Source organism: Lissotriton vulgaris, chromosome 6 (assembly GCF_964263255.1).
Source record: "Lissotriton vulgaris chromosome 6, aLisVul1.2, whole genome shotgun sequence".
Taxonomy (NCBI): Eukaryota; Metazoa; Chordata; class Amphibia; order Caudata; family Salamandridae; genus Lissotriton; species Lissotriton vulgaris.
Window position 1 is genome coordinate 388761155 of NC_141694.1, and position 21266 is coordinate 388782420.

The window sequence follows — 21266 nt, forward strand, 5'->3', positions numbered from 1 at the left end:
ACAACTCCACAGGTCTCCAGAAAAGTGAAGGGCTCACTGGAAACCAAGAGGGAGATCAAGGTCCCACAGACTATCCAAGATCAAAGGTCAAAGGCCAGCACAGCACAGGGCCTTAGAGATGGCACAGATGAAGCTGTAGTGCTAGGACAGCAGACAGTGTCAGAGAGAGCTCTACTCTCCTTGCCAGCCAATCTCAAAAAATGGTTACAATGCCACTGCTTTCCTGAAACCACCACCACCATTCAATAATGTCAAAAAACAAAATATTGGCAACTGATGGACTGCTTGGATAGAGACATTTGATTATTGCATTGATGTGCTAGAAGAAACCGGTAACATGAAGATTATCAAATTCCTTAAGAATCTTGCTGGTGAAAATGTAAAATAACTCAAAGAAAATACTGTGAGCTGACAAAGTTACATACCGTCAAATCAAAGACGCATTGAATCTCAAGTTCAATCCAATGCCTAATGTAGATTATGAAAGATACATTTTCAGTCAGGAACATCAGAACGATGGTGAAACCATTGACAAATATGTTGAGAGATTGGATGTGCTCATCATACACAGTAAGCTCATTTAATTTAATGACGAGGAAGCTTTGTGTCTCAGAGATATTGATGGATGCCTGTCAGATTCATTGAAACGATGAATGCTGACAGAAACTCTTAGTCTGGAGTGAGTTCACATGAGTGCCAGTGTGGAAGAGCATGCTGATCAACAAGCTACTGACATGGAGGCCGAAGGTGCCCGGAGTGAGTCATTATGAGTATGAAAGTTAAGTAAAAGCAAATGGCTGAACAACACAGAGCGATGTCTCCAGGAAAAAAGTTATGCTTAAGGTGTGAATTTTCATTTGCACACAATGGTAAATGTCCAGCGATTAGACAGATTAGCAAAGACGTTCGGAAGGTAAACCATTTTGAATAGTTTGCAAGGTTAAGGAAAAACTAAGTACATCATGGCCAAAGACAAAATGGACACCTGAATGTTCCAAAGCGGAATTTGATGCATGTCTACAAGGTCAAGCGACAATGAAAGTCGAGGCAAATGAACACCAAACAAAGTCAATCATCATCTTCAGTATCAATATTTAGTGTAGGTGAAAAAATGGTTCTGTGATATTGATCTTTACCTCTGAATAACGTGTGTATCTTGGACTGGCCACATGTAAAGAAAAATACAGGTCAAAGAAAAGTCAAAATGGAAAAGCGCCAAAGTCAGTCAAATATTGTCCAAAGATTACACTAAAAGTAAATGGTTGCTTGATACCTTTTATTGTCGACAGTGGTGCATCAATAAACTTTATGCCTGAGGAGAAACACAATGAACTATCTCCATTGCCACGACTGGTGCCATTGAAAACTAAAGTGCATACATGTGCTGCATTGATGCCATTACAAACTCAAGATTATTTGTAGCAGTGATGAAACACAAAAAAACAGAAGTTCAAGCGCCCATTAATGTACTTCTATGTACAGCTTTAAATGCTTGCTTGATCAGCTTCAGCACAGCTGCTGATATGGGGCTGATATCAGTGAACTATAACATGAATGCTCACCACCAAATAGTAAGTCAGTTCCCTTTGTTGTTTCATGGGTTAGAAAAACTCGGGACTATGGAAGTACAATAATGAGGACGTCTGTCCTGTTGCTCAAAGACACAGACAAATTGCATTTTATTTACAGGAAGCTTTTAAAAAAAGAACTTGAATCATTACTCAAATATGATATCAATGAGCGTTCCACTTGTCCGACTCCATAGATTTCTCCCATAGTGTTAGTACCCAAAAGGGACAGTGAAGGAGCTGTTTTCATCTGTGTTGATATGTGTGAAGCGAACATGGTAATTGAAAGAGAAAAACATCCAGGTGTGCAAATTGATAACATGATAACACAATTGAATGGTGCAAAGGTCTTTTCTCGACTTGATTTGAATACAGGATATCATCAGTTTGAACTTCAGGAGAATTGCAGGTACATTACAACCTTTTCTACACATATTGGCCTCTTCCAATATAAAAGACTATGTTTCGGTGTGCCATCAGCCGCAGAGATTTTTCAAAATGGCAGATGCAGGTTAACCTTTAAATGCTGAGAAATGCGATTTCCATAATACAAAGTTAAAATTGTTTGGACATATATTTTCTTATGGGATATGACAACAGTCCCAGCTAAAGTGCAAGCGTTGTGAAATGCCAGTCCCCCCTAAGATGTTTCCATGTTATGCTCATTCCTTGGCATGGCTAGCAACTGTTCTAGATACATATGAGACTTTGTTACCATAAGGGCTCCGTTTAGAGACTTGATGAAAATGAATGTTTAATTTAATTGGTCACGTGAATGTGAGCAAAGTGTCAAGAAAATCAAAAAAGCTATTGAAAACGATACTGAAATGGCATACTTTGATGCAAAGCTTCAAACCGAGGTTGTTGTTGACTCTAGCCCAGTGGGTTTAGGGGCAATCTTTGTACAGTGGACACCCTTATGCTCGAAGAAATATTGTGGCACATGCAAGCAGAAGTTTCTCCCACACCTAGCATGCTTATTCATAACCTGAGATAGAATGTTTAGCAGTGGTGTGGGCTTGTGAATATTTCTACATATTCTTCTATGAAAATCCTTTCATGCTTGTGGCAGATCATCAAGCACTGTTGACCATTTTTGGCAATTCAAAGGCCAAGATGACTCCTCCCATTGAACATTGGGGTCTATGATTACAAGGATACAACTACACACTCATTCACCATCCAGGAAAAGATGACAAAACTGCTGACTACTTATCAAGAGTGCTTCTACAGTTTCATGGTGCCCCTTCCAAGACGGCTGAAGTCTACATAGATTTCGTTGTGAAATCAAGCACACCAGCTGCCATTTCATTGGAACAAATTGCACTGCCATGAGTCAATAGAGTGGCATGACAAAACTAAAAGACATGATTACACATCTGCCTAGGAACCAGCACATTCAACCTCTTACCAGTGACAGTGAATACCAGAAGTTTAAAAATGTCAAAGATATATTTTCTATTACTCAAGAAGATTTTCTGGAGAATCTGTGGCAGCAGATGATTAAAGTGGCCCATGAAGAACATTGAGCAATTGTTGCCACAAAACGAGCTCTCCGAGACAGAGTCCAGTTTCCTCGTCTCGATGAGAGAATTAAAAAAGTATTGAAGGCCTGTCATCTAAGCAACTTTCTTTCATCAAAAACCACCCATCACAACTTAAACATGTTAGAGTTGCTAAAGCATGCATGGGAAAGAATTGCCATTAACTTCTTTGGTCCTTTTGACAATGGACATCACTTGATGGTGATTGTTGATTAGTAGTCCTGTTTTCCATTAATAGAAAATCTCTCATCTATCACTCAAGAAAGAGTCATTGAGAGTTTAGACAACATAGTTGAATTATGGTGTAAATGAATGAATGAATGAAAAAATGTATTTATTTATATTGCACAGTTACTTAAAACCATTTGCAATACAACTTACATACCATTAAAAAGAAAGTTGGAGCAACCAGTTTAAAAAAGTATTCATAAAAAAAGCATTTACATACACCAGTATCAAAACATAGTAAAAGGATGAATATATACATTAGTAAAACGACGAGAGATTGCCAGTTCAACATGTTTGCAAAATTTCATATGAGTTCTAAGATTTAATAGTTAAAATTACATCTTCATCGGCTGGTTACTGGAGATGAATTATTTAATCAACCAAATTGACTTTCGTATTGCCTGGCCCCTCTTATTCCATAAGCCTAAGTCGGAGCTCGGCCATGTATCTCCCAAACCTGGCCAAGTCTGGCGGTAGAGTGCCGGAAAAGAGTACCGAGACGGCTTCTTTTACTGTCCGGACCCTGTTACGCAGCCATGTTTGTTTTAAAAGGTTCTGACAGGGCTGAAGCATACCAGGACAGCAACAAATCAAGTTTAGCAGACTTCATGTTTGAAGTTGCAGATTCTACATCTAATTTTGTGTTCAACGGACTTCCACCCAGGGTTTAATTCTTTAATTGGGAGGGGCACTAATCTGGCCCATATAATATTTTTGAGTGCTTTCCTTCCCAGAGCTTGATTAAGATAGGGCTGGATTTTGTGCCCTGCATATGATGTTAGCAGCCCTGGTGGACCTCTTCCTGTTACACATTCAGCTAGGTCATTTGTGTGCGGAAGTCGGAAACATTGTTTATTAATTGAGTTTTTGATGGCCAGATAGGTTATCGACCCTTCGGTCCAATTTTCAATTGCCAAACTCAACATTTCCACTGCTTTCTCCATGTAACATGCAACAGGTTGATTGACCCTCCACAGATTGGCTTCAGCATGTAAGCTTCCGGCTGGGGCTGTTAATACTTGATAGTAGTATTTTGCGTGCATTCCCAAGCATTCCTTGCTTTGTTGCTTCAGTCCGAATTCCAAACGAATTAAGCTGTTGCGAGTATTTAGGGAGTATGAAAATGTGTTTGCAGGCCAGGCTTTCTGCTTTGTCCAACATTGCTTCCCTTTTGCCTGGAAATGCCTGCTGTGCATAACCTGCGGTTGCCCTAATTTTAGCTTGTATTACTTTTTTGATAGGGGCTATTGTTGGACTATGCATTAACTCATTTAGTTTGCATAGGGCAAAAGTTGTTGACTGTACTCTGGCCTTCATTTTATGCAGATGTAATGTTGCTTTACCCGTTTCACTTAGCCAGCACCGAAGGTAGTTGTATGATCTCGGGGTAGTGATGATTTCTTTGCCCACATGCCATTTCCATAAAGCTATTTTTGGAAAATGACCGAAAATGACCACTGTCGTTTTTGGAGCATAAGCTTGTTTCTTTCATTATACTTATTGAGGGTGTCTAGGCCCCTTTGTAGCCCGATTTTTGTTTGGTCCATTACCACTACGTCGTCTGCATATTGTAATATTTTCAGTTTGTTGGTCCCAATTTTCGGGGTTACAAGACTGGAATTATGAAGCGTTTTCGCCAGGTCAGCAGTGTATAGATTAAACAATGTGGCGGCAAGTATGCATCCCTGTTTTAGTCCGCTATTTGTCAAGCACTTCTTCGTTGTGGTGTTGTCTGCTAACTTCACTTTGATCCAGGTGTTGCTGTATAATGAAATAATGGCATTGAGGAGACCTACTGGGATATGCCAGGTACTCAATTTATCCCAAAGCTTATGTAGGGCACCCCATCAAAAGCAGGTGAATAGTCAACAAAGCATGCAAAGACTGGTTTGTTATTTTTGCAGTTTGCTTGCTGGCTTAAATACGACATGGCCACGAGGTTATTCGTTGTGGAGCAGCCTTTACGAAATCCGGTCTGATAGTGGGGGGTGGATTTCGTTCTCTTTACTCCATCTATTTAATTCATTCAGTAGGATGCTGGCGTAGGCTTTTCCTTCAATGTTCAAGAGGGCGATTAATCTTTAATTTTTTGGGTCTGTGTTATCTCCTCTCTTGAAAATTAGATGTAAAAATGACCCTCGCCATGAGTCAGGTACTTTTGCTTTCAGTCTACATTCGATGAACAGTTTCGATAAAATGTTTCCCCAATATGCAGGATCTTCTCTAAAGATAGCTCCTGGAAGACCATTGGGCCCGGGTGCCCCGTCTTTTCTTATCCTAATTTTTACTTCTTGGTCTGCGGTACAATCTTGATCTTTACTCAATAATTCCACTGGGGCCTCCGCGTCTGTATCAGCACTGTACGAGGGACAAACCTCAGAGCTTTCAGCTTTTAGATAAGTCTTTACACCTCTCCCTTGGTTCTTGGGTTCCTGCAATTGTTTGTGCTCTTTTTGCCCTCTTTAGCTTACATATTATTGTGGCAATCTTAGTAATGTCTTCAGTGATGCCACTGACCATGAGTAATGTAATAGCTAAGGTCATAACAAGTGCATTGTGGGGGCGTAAGTTATAGTTAGCTCAGGTAACTAAAACTGTCGAATTTCTCTGGTTTTGTACAAGTGAAATCTAACCCTAACTATAATGTCCCTGTAACCTTTAGTTTTTTCAGTTAATAGATAATTATGTGTGTGTGTATTTACATATATGTGAGCAAGGCCACCTGCAATGGCCAGAATGCGTCATACTGACATGTCAATTCAATAAATGTTATTTGAGAAAGCACATATCTCTGGAGTCCGTGTCCATGTGGTGCATTCAAAGCACTTTATCTGGGACTGCTTTCTTCTTATATATGTATTATATATATATATATTTATATATATATAGAGAGAGATATATATATATATAGATATATGTACAAACACACCAGCGCACACACTTTGTGCTTAACATGTATATGGAAGACCCCACTGTGAGGACTGAAATAACCCTCCTTCATAGGGATCGAAACATTGTCGACACACACCTACATCACAAGCTCTGATGACTGATTTCCAATTAGTTGATGTCTATTAGAGTGATGTGTATATCCGGGAACATTTGACCTGTTTTAGGCCGGAAAGGTTATATCATGTATACCTGATGTATATATGTCACTTCACCTCTTCCCTGTCCTCCACCCACACGCTTTCACTTGATTCCCAACCTTTCCCCCATTTCCTATATCAAGAGCACTGTAAATACGTGTTGCACTGGTATATGCTTGAGCAACTGTTTTGCAAAAAATAAACAATGCATTGAATTAAAATCACATTACATGCCAATGATTCATAAAATAAATTGGATTTATGCATTACATGAAAAGAAAGCCTGGTGAATGCTATAATATTTATTGTTTGTTGCAAGTGTTGATACTGCGACCACGTGTTTACTGTACCGTAACATGTATATGGGTCACTGCATAGTTTTCATATAAGTTATTTGATTAGATGATTATGGGTCTTTATTTATTTTATCTATCACAATATGTTAATATGATCCTAACAATTGTATCTACAAGTGCTTCTCTATTGAAAGCTGAAAGTCTCAGTTTCTAACAAGCTATCCATACTTGCAAATATGGAACTTTATGCACTATAATTTTAAATCTCTTTATTATTTTCCTTCATATATGTATACCCTTTCTATGTGGATTTGTATATATATATTGTATTACTTTACTTCTACTGTAGAAAAAAAGCTTTGTAGAAAAAACCATCAACTCCTCCAAGGCACTACTCTTTCACCCCTCCTCTATCCCTTCTTGACACCCCAAAGCTCAGTCTACTATTATGGTCCCACATAAGACTCTTTCTAGATACTTCCCTCCTATATCTGTCCTTCACCCAGCCCTCATTTTATTGCTGTAATCTTCAAAAAAACATTTCCTATACTCTTCTCTTCTTTATCCCTCCTTTGACTTATCCTAAACCTCTGTTTACTACTATGATCTCCCTAATAACCCATTTAAGATTCTTCTCTCCTCTTTCCCTCCTTTGACTCAACCCAAACCTCATCTAACTAATATGATCTCCTAAATAACACTATCTAAACTCTTCCCTCCCCTATCCCTCCTTTATCCTTATTAATCAATCTAATCGACTGACATGTCCTTCACTCAAATTAACATGTTATATCTCCCTATACTAATCTAACGCTAATCCTTTGGGTTCAGATTGCTACTCGCCAAAAAGTGCTTCAACACCTTGTATGGGGTAGTAATCGCTATATAAATACAATTACAACTACAATATACAACTACAACTACAATATGAAACATTGGAACTGCCATGCTTAAAGAAAAAGGTCATGCAAAGCACTTCTTTGACCAAGCATGTATAGGGAATATACCTCTGCTGTTCAGTCCATTTCTTGTAATACCATTCCTGTCAGCCCTAGTAGTGCCAAAGCTTTGCTACACCAACAACCAAGATGTCGTAGTAATTTACAGTCTAATGCATTTTTATATGCCTCAATATAATTAATAATAGATTTTCCTTCCAATAGCTTTTTCCCTTCTCACATTTGTTTTCCATTTAATTTATTGGGTGTTTTGCTTTTGAATGAATTGGCAACATTTTTGGAGGACTCAAAATGACTTCCACTTGAATGCATTTGTGTAGAATTGTTGCGCAGAGACAAGATAGTATTTATAGTCTAATAACCATTTCCATGAAACGATTTTCTCTGCAGGTGGAATTTGAAGGTATTTAATCCTTTCTTTCCATTTACTTCATTTTGTGACTCTTACATGAACGTGTACATAGATAGCAATTCTTTTTTCATGTCAGTAATTTATAAGGACTAAAAAGTATGCGTCTTAATGTTTGGTTTATAAAACACTACAGTGTTATGTACTTAGTCATAAAAAAATGTTTTTTCAAAAGAGGAAAATAAAATGGGATCTTGCACAGATGATACCTTTTAATTGGCTGATTTATTTAGTCCTTTAAAAATATACTATGATGTTTGAGAACCTAACTTTCTAATTATTTTAATATTTAAAAATGTAATGCTATTTTGCAAAGGGTACATTGACTATACATACAAAAAATATTTTTCTGCATTGTTGGAACACAGGATCAATATGTATAATTAGGGCTCTCGGATTTATGGTATTTATTTTTGGGCCATTTCCATCTGTATTTATCCATATTTATTTTTTGGCCATTTTATCTGTATTTATCCATGTTTATGTTGTGTTTTGCGTATACATGAAGTTGTAAAACGCTACATTTCCATATCTATTTAACTGATAGACGCGCACTCATACTTTCATATCTGTCGTGTTTTAGCTATTTAAGCTGTCATATATTACATAACAATACAGCCACTGGTAAAAACTAGCATTATACCATGAATGTATGTTGGCATATGCCATTATTTAAAGAACTTTCATCCTTTTTTTTAAGTTCCCATGCTGTCCATCTGCTCAGCTGCTGGCCTCTAATTCATGAAAGACAGCACAGAGAGTCACTTAAAAGAACCACAATTTTCTGAATGTATCCACTTTTAAAAATAAATGCAGACAGAAAACACATTGTTTTCTGTCTGTATTCATCTGTAAATATCAGTAGAAACGGAAAACTGGGAGCCTTTCGTATAATATTCATTAATCATAAACATAGCATTGTATCTTTTGATGTGTCACTTAAGCTTAAATAATTACAGCATTTTACATGTGCTAACCTGATATAATTATCTCCTAGTGTGTTAATTTCCCTCTGGTCTCCAAAAAATACATGGAGATAAGTGTGTTACTCATCTACGTTTCTTGTGTTGCTGTTACACCTCATCTTATGTATGCAGAGGGTCTACCTTGTTAATAATACCCACAAAGTTCAATTTTTAAAATATACTTTCCCATTTTTAATACGTAAAATTATGTTTGCCTTTAAGCTTTTACCTTCCTGTAGCCACTGTAGAAAACTTTGAGATACTCTAATTTTCTGCAGAACTAATACATCTTTCAGGTTAAGTTTAAATATGTAGATAAGAGAGGAGCTTAGGTTATTAAGGAATATTAAATCTATACTTCTATTGCTAATTACACAAAATTGTGGTAGTCAATATTCTCGATATCATACTTGAATGGAGCAATATGTTTGTTGTCAATATTTCAACATACAACTACAAACAAAGCATACAGATTTGTGGGTTCTATTTGAGATAAGGCTGGTCTCTACTTCTGCCCAAGTTTTATCTGGTAGAAATTGATATAAGCTACAATTTTACAAGTGGCCAGAGCACAATATGACCCCATTTTTGGGTACTTTAATCTAGAACATTCCACAGATAGCAAATATAAAGCCTTAATAAGGATGGAAGCTTTGCATGTTCAAGGATGAAACAAACAGTTGATGTATCTTCATATTTAATTTTGGAAGAATGAATCCCATAAACAGACTAACAACATTTAAGGAAAGTCATGTAGCAAATAGTACTGACATTCATGAGCAACTTCAAGTCTTCATGAACTATTCTTATATCATCCAGCATCTATGAAGCCCTCATTTTCCAATTACTGATTATGTGAACTGAACTATATTTTCGTGTGAGAGAAGCCTGTTGAAATTTCACAAAGTTTTATTAATGCTTACTAAATTGAATTGCTAATCACCTATAGTAAGCACAGTTATTTGGTAGAGTATATTTATTTTGTTTTGCACAGCTGTCTGATTCACCATAAAAAAGTATGATTTATTAATCATAAATTACACTGTTATGTTGTGATTATTGATACTTCTACTTGTCTATAGCAAGCAGTAGTGGCTGTATCTCCTTTCCTGTAAATATTAAAGAGGAAGGCAAGCCTAATTGTATTAAATGTAGACACATATACATTTCTTAAACAGCTTATGGGGGTATATTCACAATTCACATACCGAATTTGTAGTCTAAACCATTATTTGTATTTATTTGTAGTAATTGTATATATCAAACCTGGTAAGAAGAGCAGAAGAGCTTCATACAGACATTAACATAAGCAACTGTAACATGCATTAGCATAAGTAACTGTAACAAAAATTAGGAAAGGCCAGGTTTAGGGAAAGCTAGACAAGAAAGTGGATATTAAAATCCATTAAGTCTGGAAGTGAGTTCTGAAGAAGTCATTCTTATGACATGCCAAGCAAGCTGAGCCATAATAGTAGGCATTACAGACCTATCTATTAGAATGCAGAGCTCTAGAAACTTAAAATAATGTGTATGAAATTAAAATTAGCAAATACAGCAAAATATGGTTGCTTCGAATTATATGCTAGAAATTTATTTTGGAAGTTAGTACTGGACCTTCCTTTTACCCTATTGAGTAACAACTATTTACTAAATGTGTGCAAAGTGTTCCAAAGAGTAGTTTGCAATGATAAATTAGTGTGATGTGTAATCTATGTCTCTATATATTTTGTTCCCTTTTTAAAAGATGGATCCTGGCAATCAGAAACACCAAAGCTGATGCAATTAGGGGTGCTACCAGTACGAACTATGCTGGTGATGGAAGATACTGTTTGGGCTTCCTCTGGTGGACAGATCTTCATAATTAGCACGGAGACTCATACTGTAGAGGTAATTTTAAAATGTCTATATTTTGTTACTGTTTTGCATATATATTTTTTTGTTTCTAATTAAATAGTTATGTTTATTAGAATTAGCATACATCCCTTAAAGAGTTAAGCCAGACAATTCTTAAATAATTATGAGCAAATTTGAAAATTATAAAGTTACATGATGTTAAGAAAGACAAGGTATTATTAAAAAAACAAATCTCATCAGTGCAATACATTTAAAAAAACAAAGTATTATGAAAATAAAAATGTCATCAGAGCAATACATTTTACAGGATTACAGAACTTAACTATTTTCTCACTGCTACATTCTTATTAAATGTTCTTGATTCAAGCTTCTCGCTCCAAACATGCCATTCAAAAGAAATGCATAGCTCTAATATGCCCATATCATTTAGCCAATGCATTGCATGACTTGCTTTACATTTACCAGAAAAAACAACCAGATATAGTAACATTATACATTTTTGGAGCAACCTCAGGCTACCTAAAAGCATGTGTAGTAGGGTTGTTTCATTTTGCACTTAACACATTCCAAAGTAAGAGTTGTAAGTGAAAACTAAAAAATAAATATCTATTGCATGATAGAAGCATTTATTCTGTGGAGATTATGTCTTTTATTTCTTGTTCTGGAGTGCTAGACTTTCCCTGGCAGCCCCAAGAAAAATAAAATGTTATGCCTTGTAAATCACGCTAAATAGGCCGGATTGTTTAAAGTATTTTAAACGACAACTAATTATCAAATGGGCCATTGACCCAAATTTTCCACTGACCAGAGCTAGTGAATGCTCCATCATAGGAAACACAGAGGTTCTCCTAACTTGAAATGAGGCTTATAGTCTTTGTGTGGACTGTGACTGGGCTCCTTCACTGCATAACATTGGAAAATAAGTAAAACAGGATTTACTAAGGGTAGCTGTGCATATCTTTGACAGCAAACCTATCAGACCACTATAGTTAAAAGAGACAAGCTATTTGTTTTTTGGGGTGGTTCTCAAACAACTGTTTTGTGTGTGTGTGTGTGTTTTTATTAGGGTATTTTTGTGTTTAGAATTTGTTTTAGCAACTATAGCAACAAGCAGACAATTTAGAACTTTTTTTTAGTGCTTGAACATCTGGAAATTGTCTTCCATCTTCTCCTCACCTAGCGTCTTACTCTATTCACCTCACCAAATGTTCACTTTATGCAATATAGAACGAAAACATTCAGGTACTGGATAATTTTCTCTGGCATGCTTGGAAAGGTGCCACTGTCCTCTGCCTCTGCCCTCTCTGGCCCCCTCATGTACTCCCTCTCATGATTTGACCTGAGATGTGTTTGCATGGTCACAGTTCCAAGGGTACTGTGACCATGCAAACTTTGTGGCCTTGACTGAGCTTTTGGTTCAGAGCTTGGAAGTGAACATGCAGGCATTTAGTTTATTTTTGCCTGATGGATGACTGAAGTACTCCCAAACCACAGAGATGTTTAATGTTTTCTCCTGCTCCACTGTCATTGTAGAGCAGACCACCTCTTTATCTGACCCCCTCTTTATCTGAAGCAGTAAATGTTAATGATAGTCCTGCCATGCCTTTTTGGGTCTTATCTGCCTACTTGTCTCTGGAAATGAGCAGTCTCTCCCTCACACAATTGCTCAGGCCTCCTGTTCTTTTCCCAAATGAAAAATGTGCCTCCTGTTGCCACTGAAAAAGTACTTTTGTTGTGTTGGAAGATTTCCTGGGATATTGACCATTGAGAAGCTGAAATTATCTGTAAAATTGTCCATGTACTTTTACAGACTAAACAGGAAGTACAGCCCCTATTGCCAGGTACCATGAATCTGTGGTCTTGGAAGAGAGACAATGAATTTGATGCTCCAAATAAACTTGAGATCATATCAATAACCCTCCAAAAATTAAGGACTATATAAATTAATGTAGTCACAAAAAGTGGTCTCACTTTGTATACCGCCTTTTTCCAACCACTAAATAATTTTATGAACCTACCTAAGTGCGAATGTTTGTTCATGAATCTCATTAATATTCATAAAGTAAGTCAATTCGATTGATGGCTGTCAGAGGGATGGTGGCCTGCTAGTGGCAGACAGAGCACAATGTCTGTGATTGCCTTCAAAAAAGAAAAAGATTTATATTGTTTGTTCAAGAGTTACTATGAACTTACTATAACTTGCGCACCTCCGTACAAGGTGTCAACCTGCTAGCCAGACAAAATAAACAATAACTTGGCTCTCTACATGCACATTCTTCTCATACATGATGTAATTTAAGATGTCATGAGTGTTGTCATGAATGCTATGGTTTAACATGCTATAAGTGATGTAATATGAAATGATATAAGCAGTGCATGAGGAAGGCACAAGATATAGTTAATTCAGTCTGGCTAGCGAGTTGACAAAACTCCATATGGAGGTGCGTGAGTTATGGTAAGTTTTGGGTGGACATACGTTATAAAAATAAGATATAGCTATAAAGTTTTAACTAGAACTTTTGAATTTCTAAGGTTTGTGTAGTTTAAGTTGGTATGTACAGAAATAATAGATGAAGTTTTCTTAACTATAACTAATTTTAAATCTTAGATTTTTTAATTGGATTTATATGTTTTTAAAATGTATTTCTAAGCATAAAATCTTGTTAAGTACAGTGGCAGCTGCTGACTTTTGAAAGAGGTGAGGGTGTAACAGTCCTCACACGAAAGAGAAACGAGTGAGCTAGAAATCCACATGGTCCCAAGTCTGAATTGCGCAATGTGAAAAGTGATCATAGGTAATTTTATTTCCTTTACCCTCCTTTTTTTCCATTACCACATATGAGACCACCTTGAAATACACAAGTTCAGGATGTGTGCTTTAACACCTTGGCTGCTAGGGAGTTTTCCCCTCCTGTGCTGCAGATGCATGATCCCCATTGTTCATGACAAGGTCAACTTGTCAAACGCACAGCGCAGGTAACACCCAAGACGAGCTGACCTTGTCATGAGCATGGAAGTCTTATGTTTATTTAGTGGGAAATAAGGTTGTTTCATATATTTTATATGTTTCTTTTGGAGTCAATTGACCTTCCTCAACTGTGACTTAGATAGCGATCCCTTCATGTGACTATTAACCATCTGGGGCTGGTCTGTGGGCAGTGGGCAGCGTCTACATTGTATAGCCGAAGGAGCAGGTGGACATGATCTAAACTCTAAGGCTATTCATTCTCAGCCAGTTTACATTAACCAAAGTCAACTCCAGATAATTAGTGGAGGAGTACGGAATCATGTGCCTTCTGACCCTGACAATGTCTTCTCTAATTAGAGACCTGCGCCCTCTCACATGCTGTATCCAATGAGTCACCTTATTTCTCTGGGTATCTTCACTCTCAAAACCTGTAGGGCTAATTTTTTGACATTGTTCAGTAATACTTTGCAGGACTCATAGTTATTTAACATCATTGAGAGACCATTTGCTCCACACGTGTGCTAGTGGACGGCTCAGCGAACCCAACCTTCCTGGATCTAATAAAGCACTCTGACCCCCACTTCCTGCTCTCCCAATTGTTGGAATTATATGTACAGGTCTCTTTTCTACGCATGTATAACCCCTTCGATGCTGGTGACGGAACCATTCCGTCATCAGTCACGGTTGAGCTGTGCTGATGACGGAATGGTTCCGTCACGACCACACCAAGTTCATAAAAAAGCAGCACAGCAGGAAAATTCCTGTAGCAGCGATGTGGTTAATGTACCATTTCTATCTAGCAAAACCTCGCAGTTTGGTGCAGGAGACAGCGCAACCTGCCTATTACCCACATTTACTATAATATTTTCCTTAGTGACAGGTCGATTAGACCGACTGGTTTGTTCCTCAGGGCGCAAAGGTGTTGGTTTCTTAAGGGCCATTAACTCCCTCATCATCCCCCTGAGGTCACCGATTATGGATTTCAAAATAATAACATCTGCCTTTAGCTTACTGCCAGAATTATGAATGCTGAGGTTAGTAGCAGAAATATTGTTAATTTGTTTTGTGGTAAAGTTCTCAGTGCACCTTTCCCTAATTTTAATGGGGCTCTGTAAAAGGGCAAATCGATTACTGATTACAATTGGCGGATCTACTTTGTTATTGGAATATGTGTCAGAATGTGTTTCAGATTGAATTGTGACTGCTGCTTCTAAGTATTTGTTTAGCTGTTTTGTAGTGAGCGCAGTATCCTTTTTTATTCTTAGGCTTCAAAAACATCTTTCGTATGATTTGAGTTGTGCCATAGTTAGTGGGATTAGAGGGACCATTGGGGTTGCTAGAGCCTGCCTCCGCCCCATTTACATCTAAAATACCCTCACACTCAACCAAAAGGCTGTCTATACAGTCAAGAACGCAATAGCTCCTTGCATGCTTTGCTAGTTTCTTGGCTTTCTTGGCTTTCTCTGAGCCTGATCCACCCCCACCCTCTGTTGCCTTCCTTTTGGCCATTGAAAAAGAGGATGAACTGCTGCAAATGAAGACCTTGCCAGACAGCCACTGTGTCAGTTAGTCAACCTTAGGGCTAATCTACCTTAGCTGGTCTTAGCAGCCTCCCAATAAATGGCATATAAGATTAAAATAAATAATTGCAGACCAAAATTGCAGATGTAAGGGGGTGGCCCAGCCTCTTCCGGGCTCTGACGGGAACAGATGAGCCTGTGCATGTTCCTTGCTGCAGGAGAGTTCTGGTGCCTTTTTGGCATGTCGGGAGCTTTGCCCCACCCATCTCCACGAGGGCATTGGCTTGGGGGACAGAGTCCCACCCCAGCGAGGAAGCACCAAGGAGCAGCACCACAGAAGCAGGTCAGTTGGGGCCTCCAGTAGCCCAGACAAGCGTCCCGCACTGCAGGAGTGTTCTGGTGCCTTTATTGCATGTTGGGAGCTTGGCCCCACCCCCTCTCAATGAGCGTGTTGTGCTGGGGGACCGAGTCCCAACCCAGCGAGGAACAGAACAGCAGCACCGCAGCACCATCAACGCAGGTCAGTTGGTGCCTCCACTGGCCCAGACAAGTCTCCCGCGCTGCAGGAGTGTTCTGTCGCCTTTATGGCATGTCGGAAGCTTGACCCGACCCCCTCTTGATGGGCAAGTTGCACTGTGGGATCGAGTCCCACCCCAGTGAGGAAGCAGCGAGGAGCAGCAGCGCCTCAGAAGCTGGTCAGTTGGGGCCTCCACTGGCCCAGACAAGCGACCCGTGCTGCAGGAGTGTTCCAATGCCATTATGGCATATCAGGAGCTTGGCCCCGCCTCCTTTCAACCAGCACTTTGTGCTGGGGGACCGGGTCCTACCCCAGCGGGAAAGCAGTGAGGGGCAGCACCACAGCACCGGCAGAAGCAGGTCAATTGGGGCCAGACAAGCGTCATATATAAGTCTAGGCCACATGTGCAGTATTCATGACAACTGATCTGCTCCTTAGTTCACTAATGGCATTTTGTCAGGTTGGAAGGCAGGAATGTCTTGAAAGATCATGTTTATAAACTATCACTTTTAAAAAATTCCGCTCAATATAGTCATGTTGTCTGACACACTACGGTGTACGGTGAAATGCTTCCTAACGTTAAAAAAAAGTAAAAGTTTTTGAATTTTGAAGAGACTTTATATTACCATTACATTATGTCTGTTGCATAACGTTTTTGATGGCTCGGCCTTGGCCCTCGGCTCTCTGTGTTAATGTGTTGGCTTGCCTATTGAAAGGTATTTAGGCCATCTTAGATGTAGGCACATTGCCACAGATCTCTTGCTTTGCTTTCAGCTAGTGACATTCTTCTCTAATACTCAGCAGTCACACAACACATGATAAACAGGTGTAGTTTTAATTATGTGGAGCTTCAAACTCTCGCTTGCCGCGGACGTTCTTCGAGACGCAGGTTCTTTACCTTTTAATGCTGTCGTGGAAGTCAGGTATTACCTCATGTCTATACAAAGGCAAGAGGAGCTCAAAGACGTCTCAAGGGCAATAAACAAATAGAAACATGCCACTCGAAGTAAACACAAAATATGAAAAGTTGGAAAGTTGGATTTTAGCCAGTGTTTAAAGGCATCCATTGCTTTTTGGTGTTTGATGCCAAATTGACTGTTCCTTCCCACTAAGAATCGCGTTTTCAGCCGGTTTTTTTATACGCTGGCAAGCGAACATTTGTTTTGTTGATCTCCTGCAAACTCTTGTTTTCATTAACTGCTTATGTTCTCCTTCTTCTCTGTACCAATCCATGGACACCTACAGGTTTTGCCTGCAAAGCACAAGCATGCAGCTGTTCAATGAATATTTGTATATTCTATTTTAATATTCGTCCCACTTCCATTTTAGTTCAGTTTGCCCTCATGCGGTGTTGCTTTTCCAGCTCGCTCACAGCTATGTCTAAGGGCAAACCATAAATTGTGCATGTCGTGTGGCCATACGCAAACTACAGGCCAACCTGACATGCACAGTTCAGTCAAACAGCCTTTGCTCCCATTTGACAAAAAAGCTACGCCCACTACTGTCTACCGGGAGTGGCAGATCCGTGGAGTGACATACATTCTGTTTGTACGTATGCCGGTGTGATGCATTGATTTCAGGCAAGTAATGTGATGGCCGTAATCAGGGGGTCCATCCTTTTCACCCGATGCAGAAACCGCAGCTGGTTAAATATGGCATTAATTATTTTAATTTTAATGTTGGTACTGTGTTACTTTCACGATAAGTCAAAGGTCATTATGAACATTAGCATGCCTGCATGAACATTTTGTTTTCATTATTTGTTCCTCAATAGTACAGTATATACCTCCATAAAATGTTAAGATTATATTTGCATAAAATAATTATTTTTGGGATTTAGAATATGGATTCAGGGTTTCATAGCTATTTTTGCTTTTACCTGCAACAAATTGTATATCCATGTTAGCATCCCATATAAGTAGAATTAAAGGGGTGTAGTCATTGGTTAGTTGTGATGCTTGTTGTCTTCTCAGATTGTATGTATTTTTCAGTGATTTGGTGGTAACCGCATGGTTTAAATATGACATTGAATTGTTGACTCTTCTTTTCTGTAGAATTGGTCTTGGGAATCCAAAGCAACATCTTGAGTAATATTTTGATTTTCTCTGTTATTTTCTTTAATTCAATTACATGAATGAAAGCATAAACCTTTCTCATGTAGTTTCTTGTTGTTCTCCTTTTTGTGGAAAGTCACAGGTCACAAGCAGTTCAATAAAATGTAGAACTGAGTCATCAGTGTCATATCCAAACTTAGGTTGATGTGTGATCCTAAGCATATGAATGTGTGGTGCACCTCTTGCTTGATACTCTTCCCCAAAAGTAATCAAGTACTTCTCTGATGGGATTTTTCGTTTGTTGTTTAAGTAGTGAAGCATAGTTTGAAATTTAGAACAGAAATTTCTGCAAACATTGGCAGGATCCAAGGAGCATATCTCTGCTGGTGTTTTGCAGTTAATGTCCAGAATATTTGCATTGGCTACGAGGAGAATTTGATACAAATCATCCTTTTAGCACAGCTCAGCTAAAAGTAATAAGCCAAGTAGGTGGCCATAAATTTGTGAGCATAAATTTCAATTGTGTGTGTCTTTGAAACCAGTATACATTTGTCCCTTATTGGCATACCATAATGTTGATTAAGTTATATTCTAGATTTTCATCTTTTTCATGCACCTTTTACCAAAATACTGTGCTTTTTTATTAGTAACGCCAGTTGCAGTTTGCATAAGATGTGCAACAGCATTAGTTCCCTTTCATATAGTAGTGTCAAAATATAAAGAAGATCTTTTTGAAAGAATGGATCCTCTGAATACATTCTTGTAGTTTGGTAATCACATGCTGAAATTTTAACTGAATGATCAACATATCATCCACCTATTCCAGTGGGGAATAAATGTGGATACCATCTTGCTGTAAGTGTTTTTTCCCAGGCATTAATAGGCTCTCCTTTAGCTTCTTTCATCTGATATATCTCTAAAGCATCAACCATCATGTATCTTGGGTGTAGTGGGTGTATACTAAAATGTTCATATATTTGTTTGGCTTGTACTTTACTAATCTGACCAAATTGTCATGTTTAATTTGCTTTTTCAAATGATAAGTATGCTTTTCATCGTAATGTTATTTCTTATCTACTTTTCTATGTTTTCCTTGTCATGTGACCAGAAATGTTTGTTTCAAATGCCTTTCTAATACTTGTTAAACATCATTACTGCAGACTTGTTTGTTTTCTTACCTCATGTTGGTTTTTGATAGTATTGTGCTACATTAGTATCCCAAATTGTATTGAGGGCAAAAAACTGTCTGCCACTATGTTCCATGTTCTTGAATGTCAGTGTATGTGCAAGGTAGTTTGGGGTTGGTTTGATGGGTACATTTAATTTGTCGGGCCAGGCAGCATGCTAACAAAGTAGGTATTGAAAAGGATTTAGGTTCGAAAGGAGTTGAACTAACATGGATTGCTGTAAGAGGTTTGTTATTTATTGTGACTATCCCTACTTTATTGCTGTCCACTGTGGAGGCTTAACTTGAGTTAGATTGGAAATTGAGATGAAGGCGACATTTTCCATATTAATGTCTGTTTCCGAACACTCACTTTGTATTGTCAAATACTTGTCAGACACAAGAGTGGAAGTGGAGTGGAAGTGTAAATTCTGCTAAGTTTGAAAAGACTTGAAGGCATGTGAACAAGGCAGTGTCAGCATTCCTTTATTTCATAAAATGTCTTCCATTTTTCATTTAAATTAAAAATATGTTAGTGCAGCACTGTATTGTCCTGATGGTGTACACATTTTCAACATATGGAAACCATATTTTCATTTCAAACCTAAAACTTTGGCTTGGCAAACAAATATAAATGTTTTGTATAGAAAAGGGTCTTATAAGATCCTCCCAATAATATGTCCAATGTTTGTGTGCATCCTATAAAAAATTGTTTAGATTCCAATAATTACCACAGTACTTTTTAGATACTTTCAAGAAATCATGCAGTACTTGATAACCTTTTTTAAAATGTATACATCAATGAAAATACGTTTCCATAACTTTACAGACTATGCTAAACTGCCTCATTTCTTCCTATATGATACAAAAAGATTAATAATCTATATTTAACATTAAAACACAGCACAAAGACAAAGTGGGAGCTAAACAATTTAGCTGCCTTGTTATTTTGCAAAGGCTTTGATTAATCAATATTTTGTTTTGTCATCACCATGTACACCACAGTATGCCATGAAGGTACAGTGGTATACCATGGCCCAATATATCACTAACTTTTTCTCCATTTTTACTTCAAAACTGAACAAATTCAGATCAAATAGCAAAAAAAGGACATGATCTGTATTCCTGACAATATTTCATGTAAATTTGTTCAGTCATTTTGCTACTGCGCCTGTCTCTTGGAGATTCTTCAAACTGTGACAAGCAAGCAAGCACAAACTTTATGAAATTCTATCTCTCTGAATCCTAAATATAACTACAGAGTGGCTATATAGAAGGATTTGTAGGTAAAGAGTATAGTGTGAGATTGTGTCTTGCAGGTGGCGAATTCAGTGAGAGGGGTGTCTAGAGGTTTAGTTGTGGTAAGATTAATGTTCTTGTTAGCCAATTCCTGTGTTGTATGAGACTGATTTAGGTAGTGCCAGCTTTGCGTGGAACTGGTGTTTATTCCTAGTGATAAAATTGTTGGAATTCTGTATTCTGTGTATTGTCTAGAGAAGAGAGGGTTGAACGAATACAGGAAGGCGAGGATATTGGGTTGCCGTAGCTTGCATGCCAGTTGACAGTACTTGCTTGCAATAGATTAGATAGGAAACTCTTGAGACTGAGTAGGAGCTTGCTCTTTGATATTGAACTCCAAGGATTATTTCACTTCAGCTGGGGTGTAGGGAGTCTAAGAAGGAAGAATGCCTAAATCTTAGGTGGGATATTGTGGCATCTAGCTGGGAAGGGGAGAATGGGAGATCGCATTTCTGTTCCAGGGGACGCAAAGTTGTGAATTAGAATGCACTGTGGTTATCGACTAGAGCTTTTGTAATTAGGGGGAGGGGATTGTTGTCATTGGAATTAAGAGTTGTAGACCTTTAAAGGCTGGTGGGTCACTGGTAGGTGCAGGTTAATTGTTCCCAGCTAGGGGTGGTACTTCCCAAAAGTGTATTTGGATTTGTTCAGGGTTACCATTGATGAGGTGGTGTACTGAGTGTTGTTGAGACTGTGAGCTGTTAGGTGAGATTGGTTTTGTATGTTGCACAAGGTGGTGCTGGATGGCACCTGTAGGAAATTGGGTTACTGGTTTAGGTGGTGGAAGCCTACTCAAACAGCGACCAAAATTCTTTAATAATGTCAGGATGA

The 21266-nt window shown here is 38.2% G+C and overlaps 1 protein-coding gene across 3 annotated transcripts in view; it reads left to right on the top strand.

Annotated features, from left to right (window-relative positions):
* ARHGEF10 (Rho guanine nucleotide exchange factor 10) overlaps positions 1 to 21266 on the top strand; it is an 888980-nt gene that overhangs the window by 608242 nt on the left and 259472 nt on the right. For all 3 annotated transcript variants that reach the window (XM_086926411.1, XM_086926413.1, XM_086926412.1), the window contains one exon: positions 10803 to 10945. In XM_086926411.1, coding sequence (XP_086782537.1) covers positions 10803 to 10945 — 143 coding nt within the window. The remainder of the gene's footprint in view (positions 1 to 10802; positions 10946 to 21266) is intronic.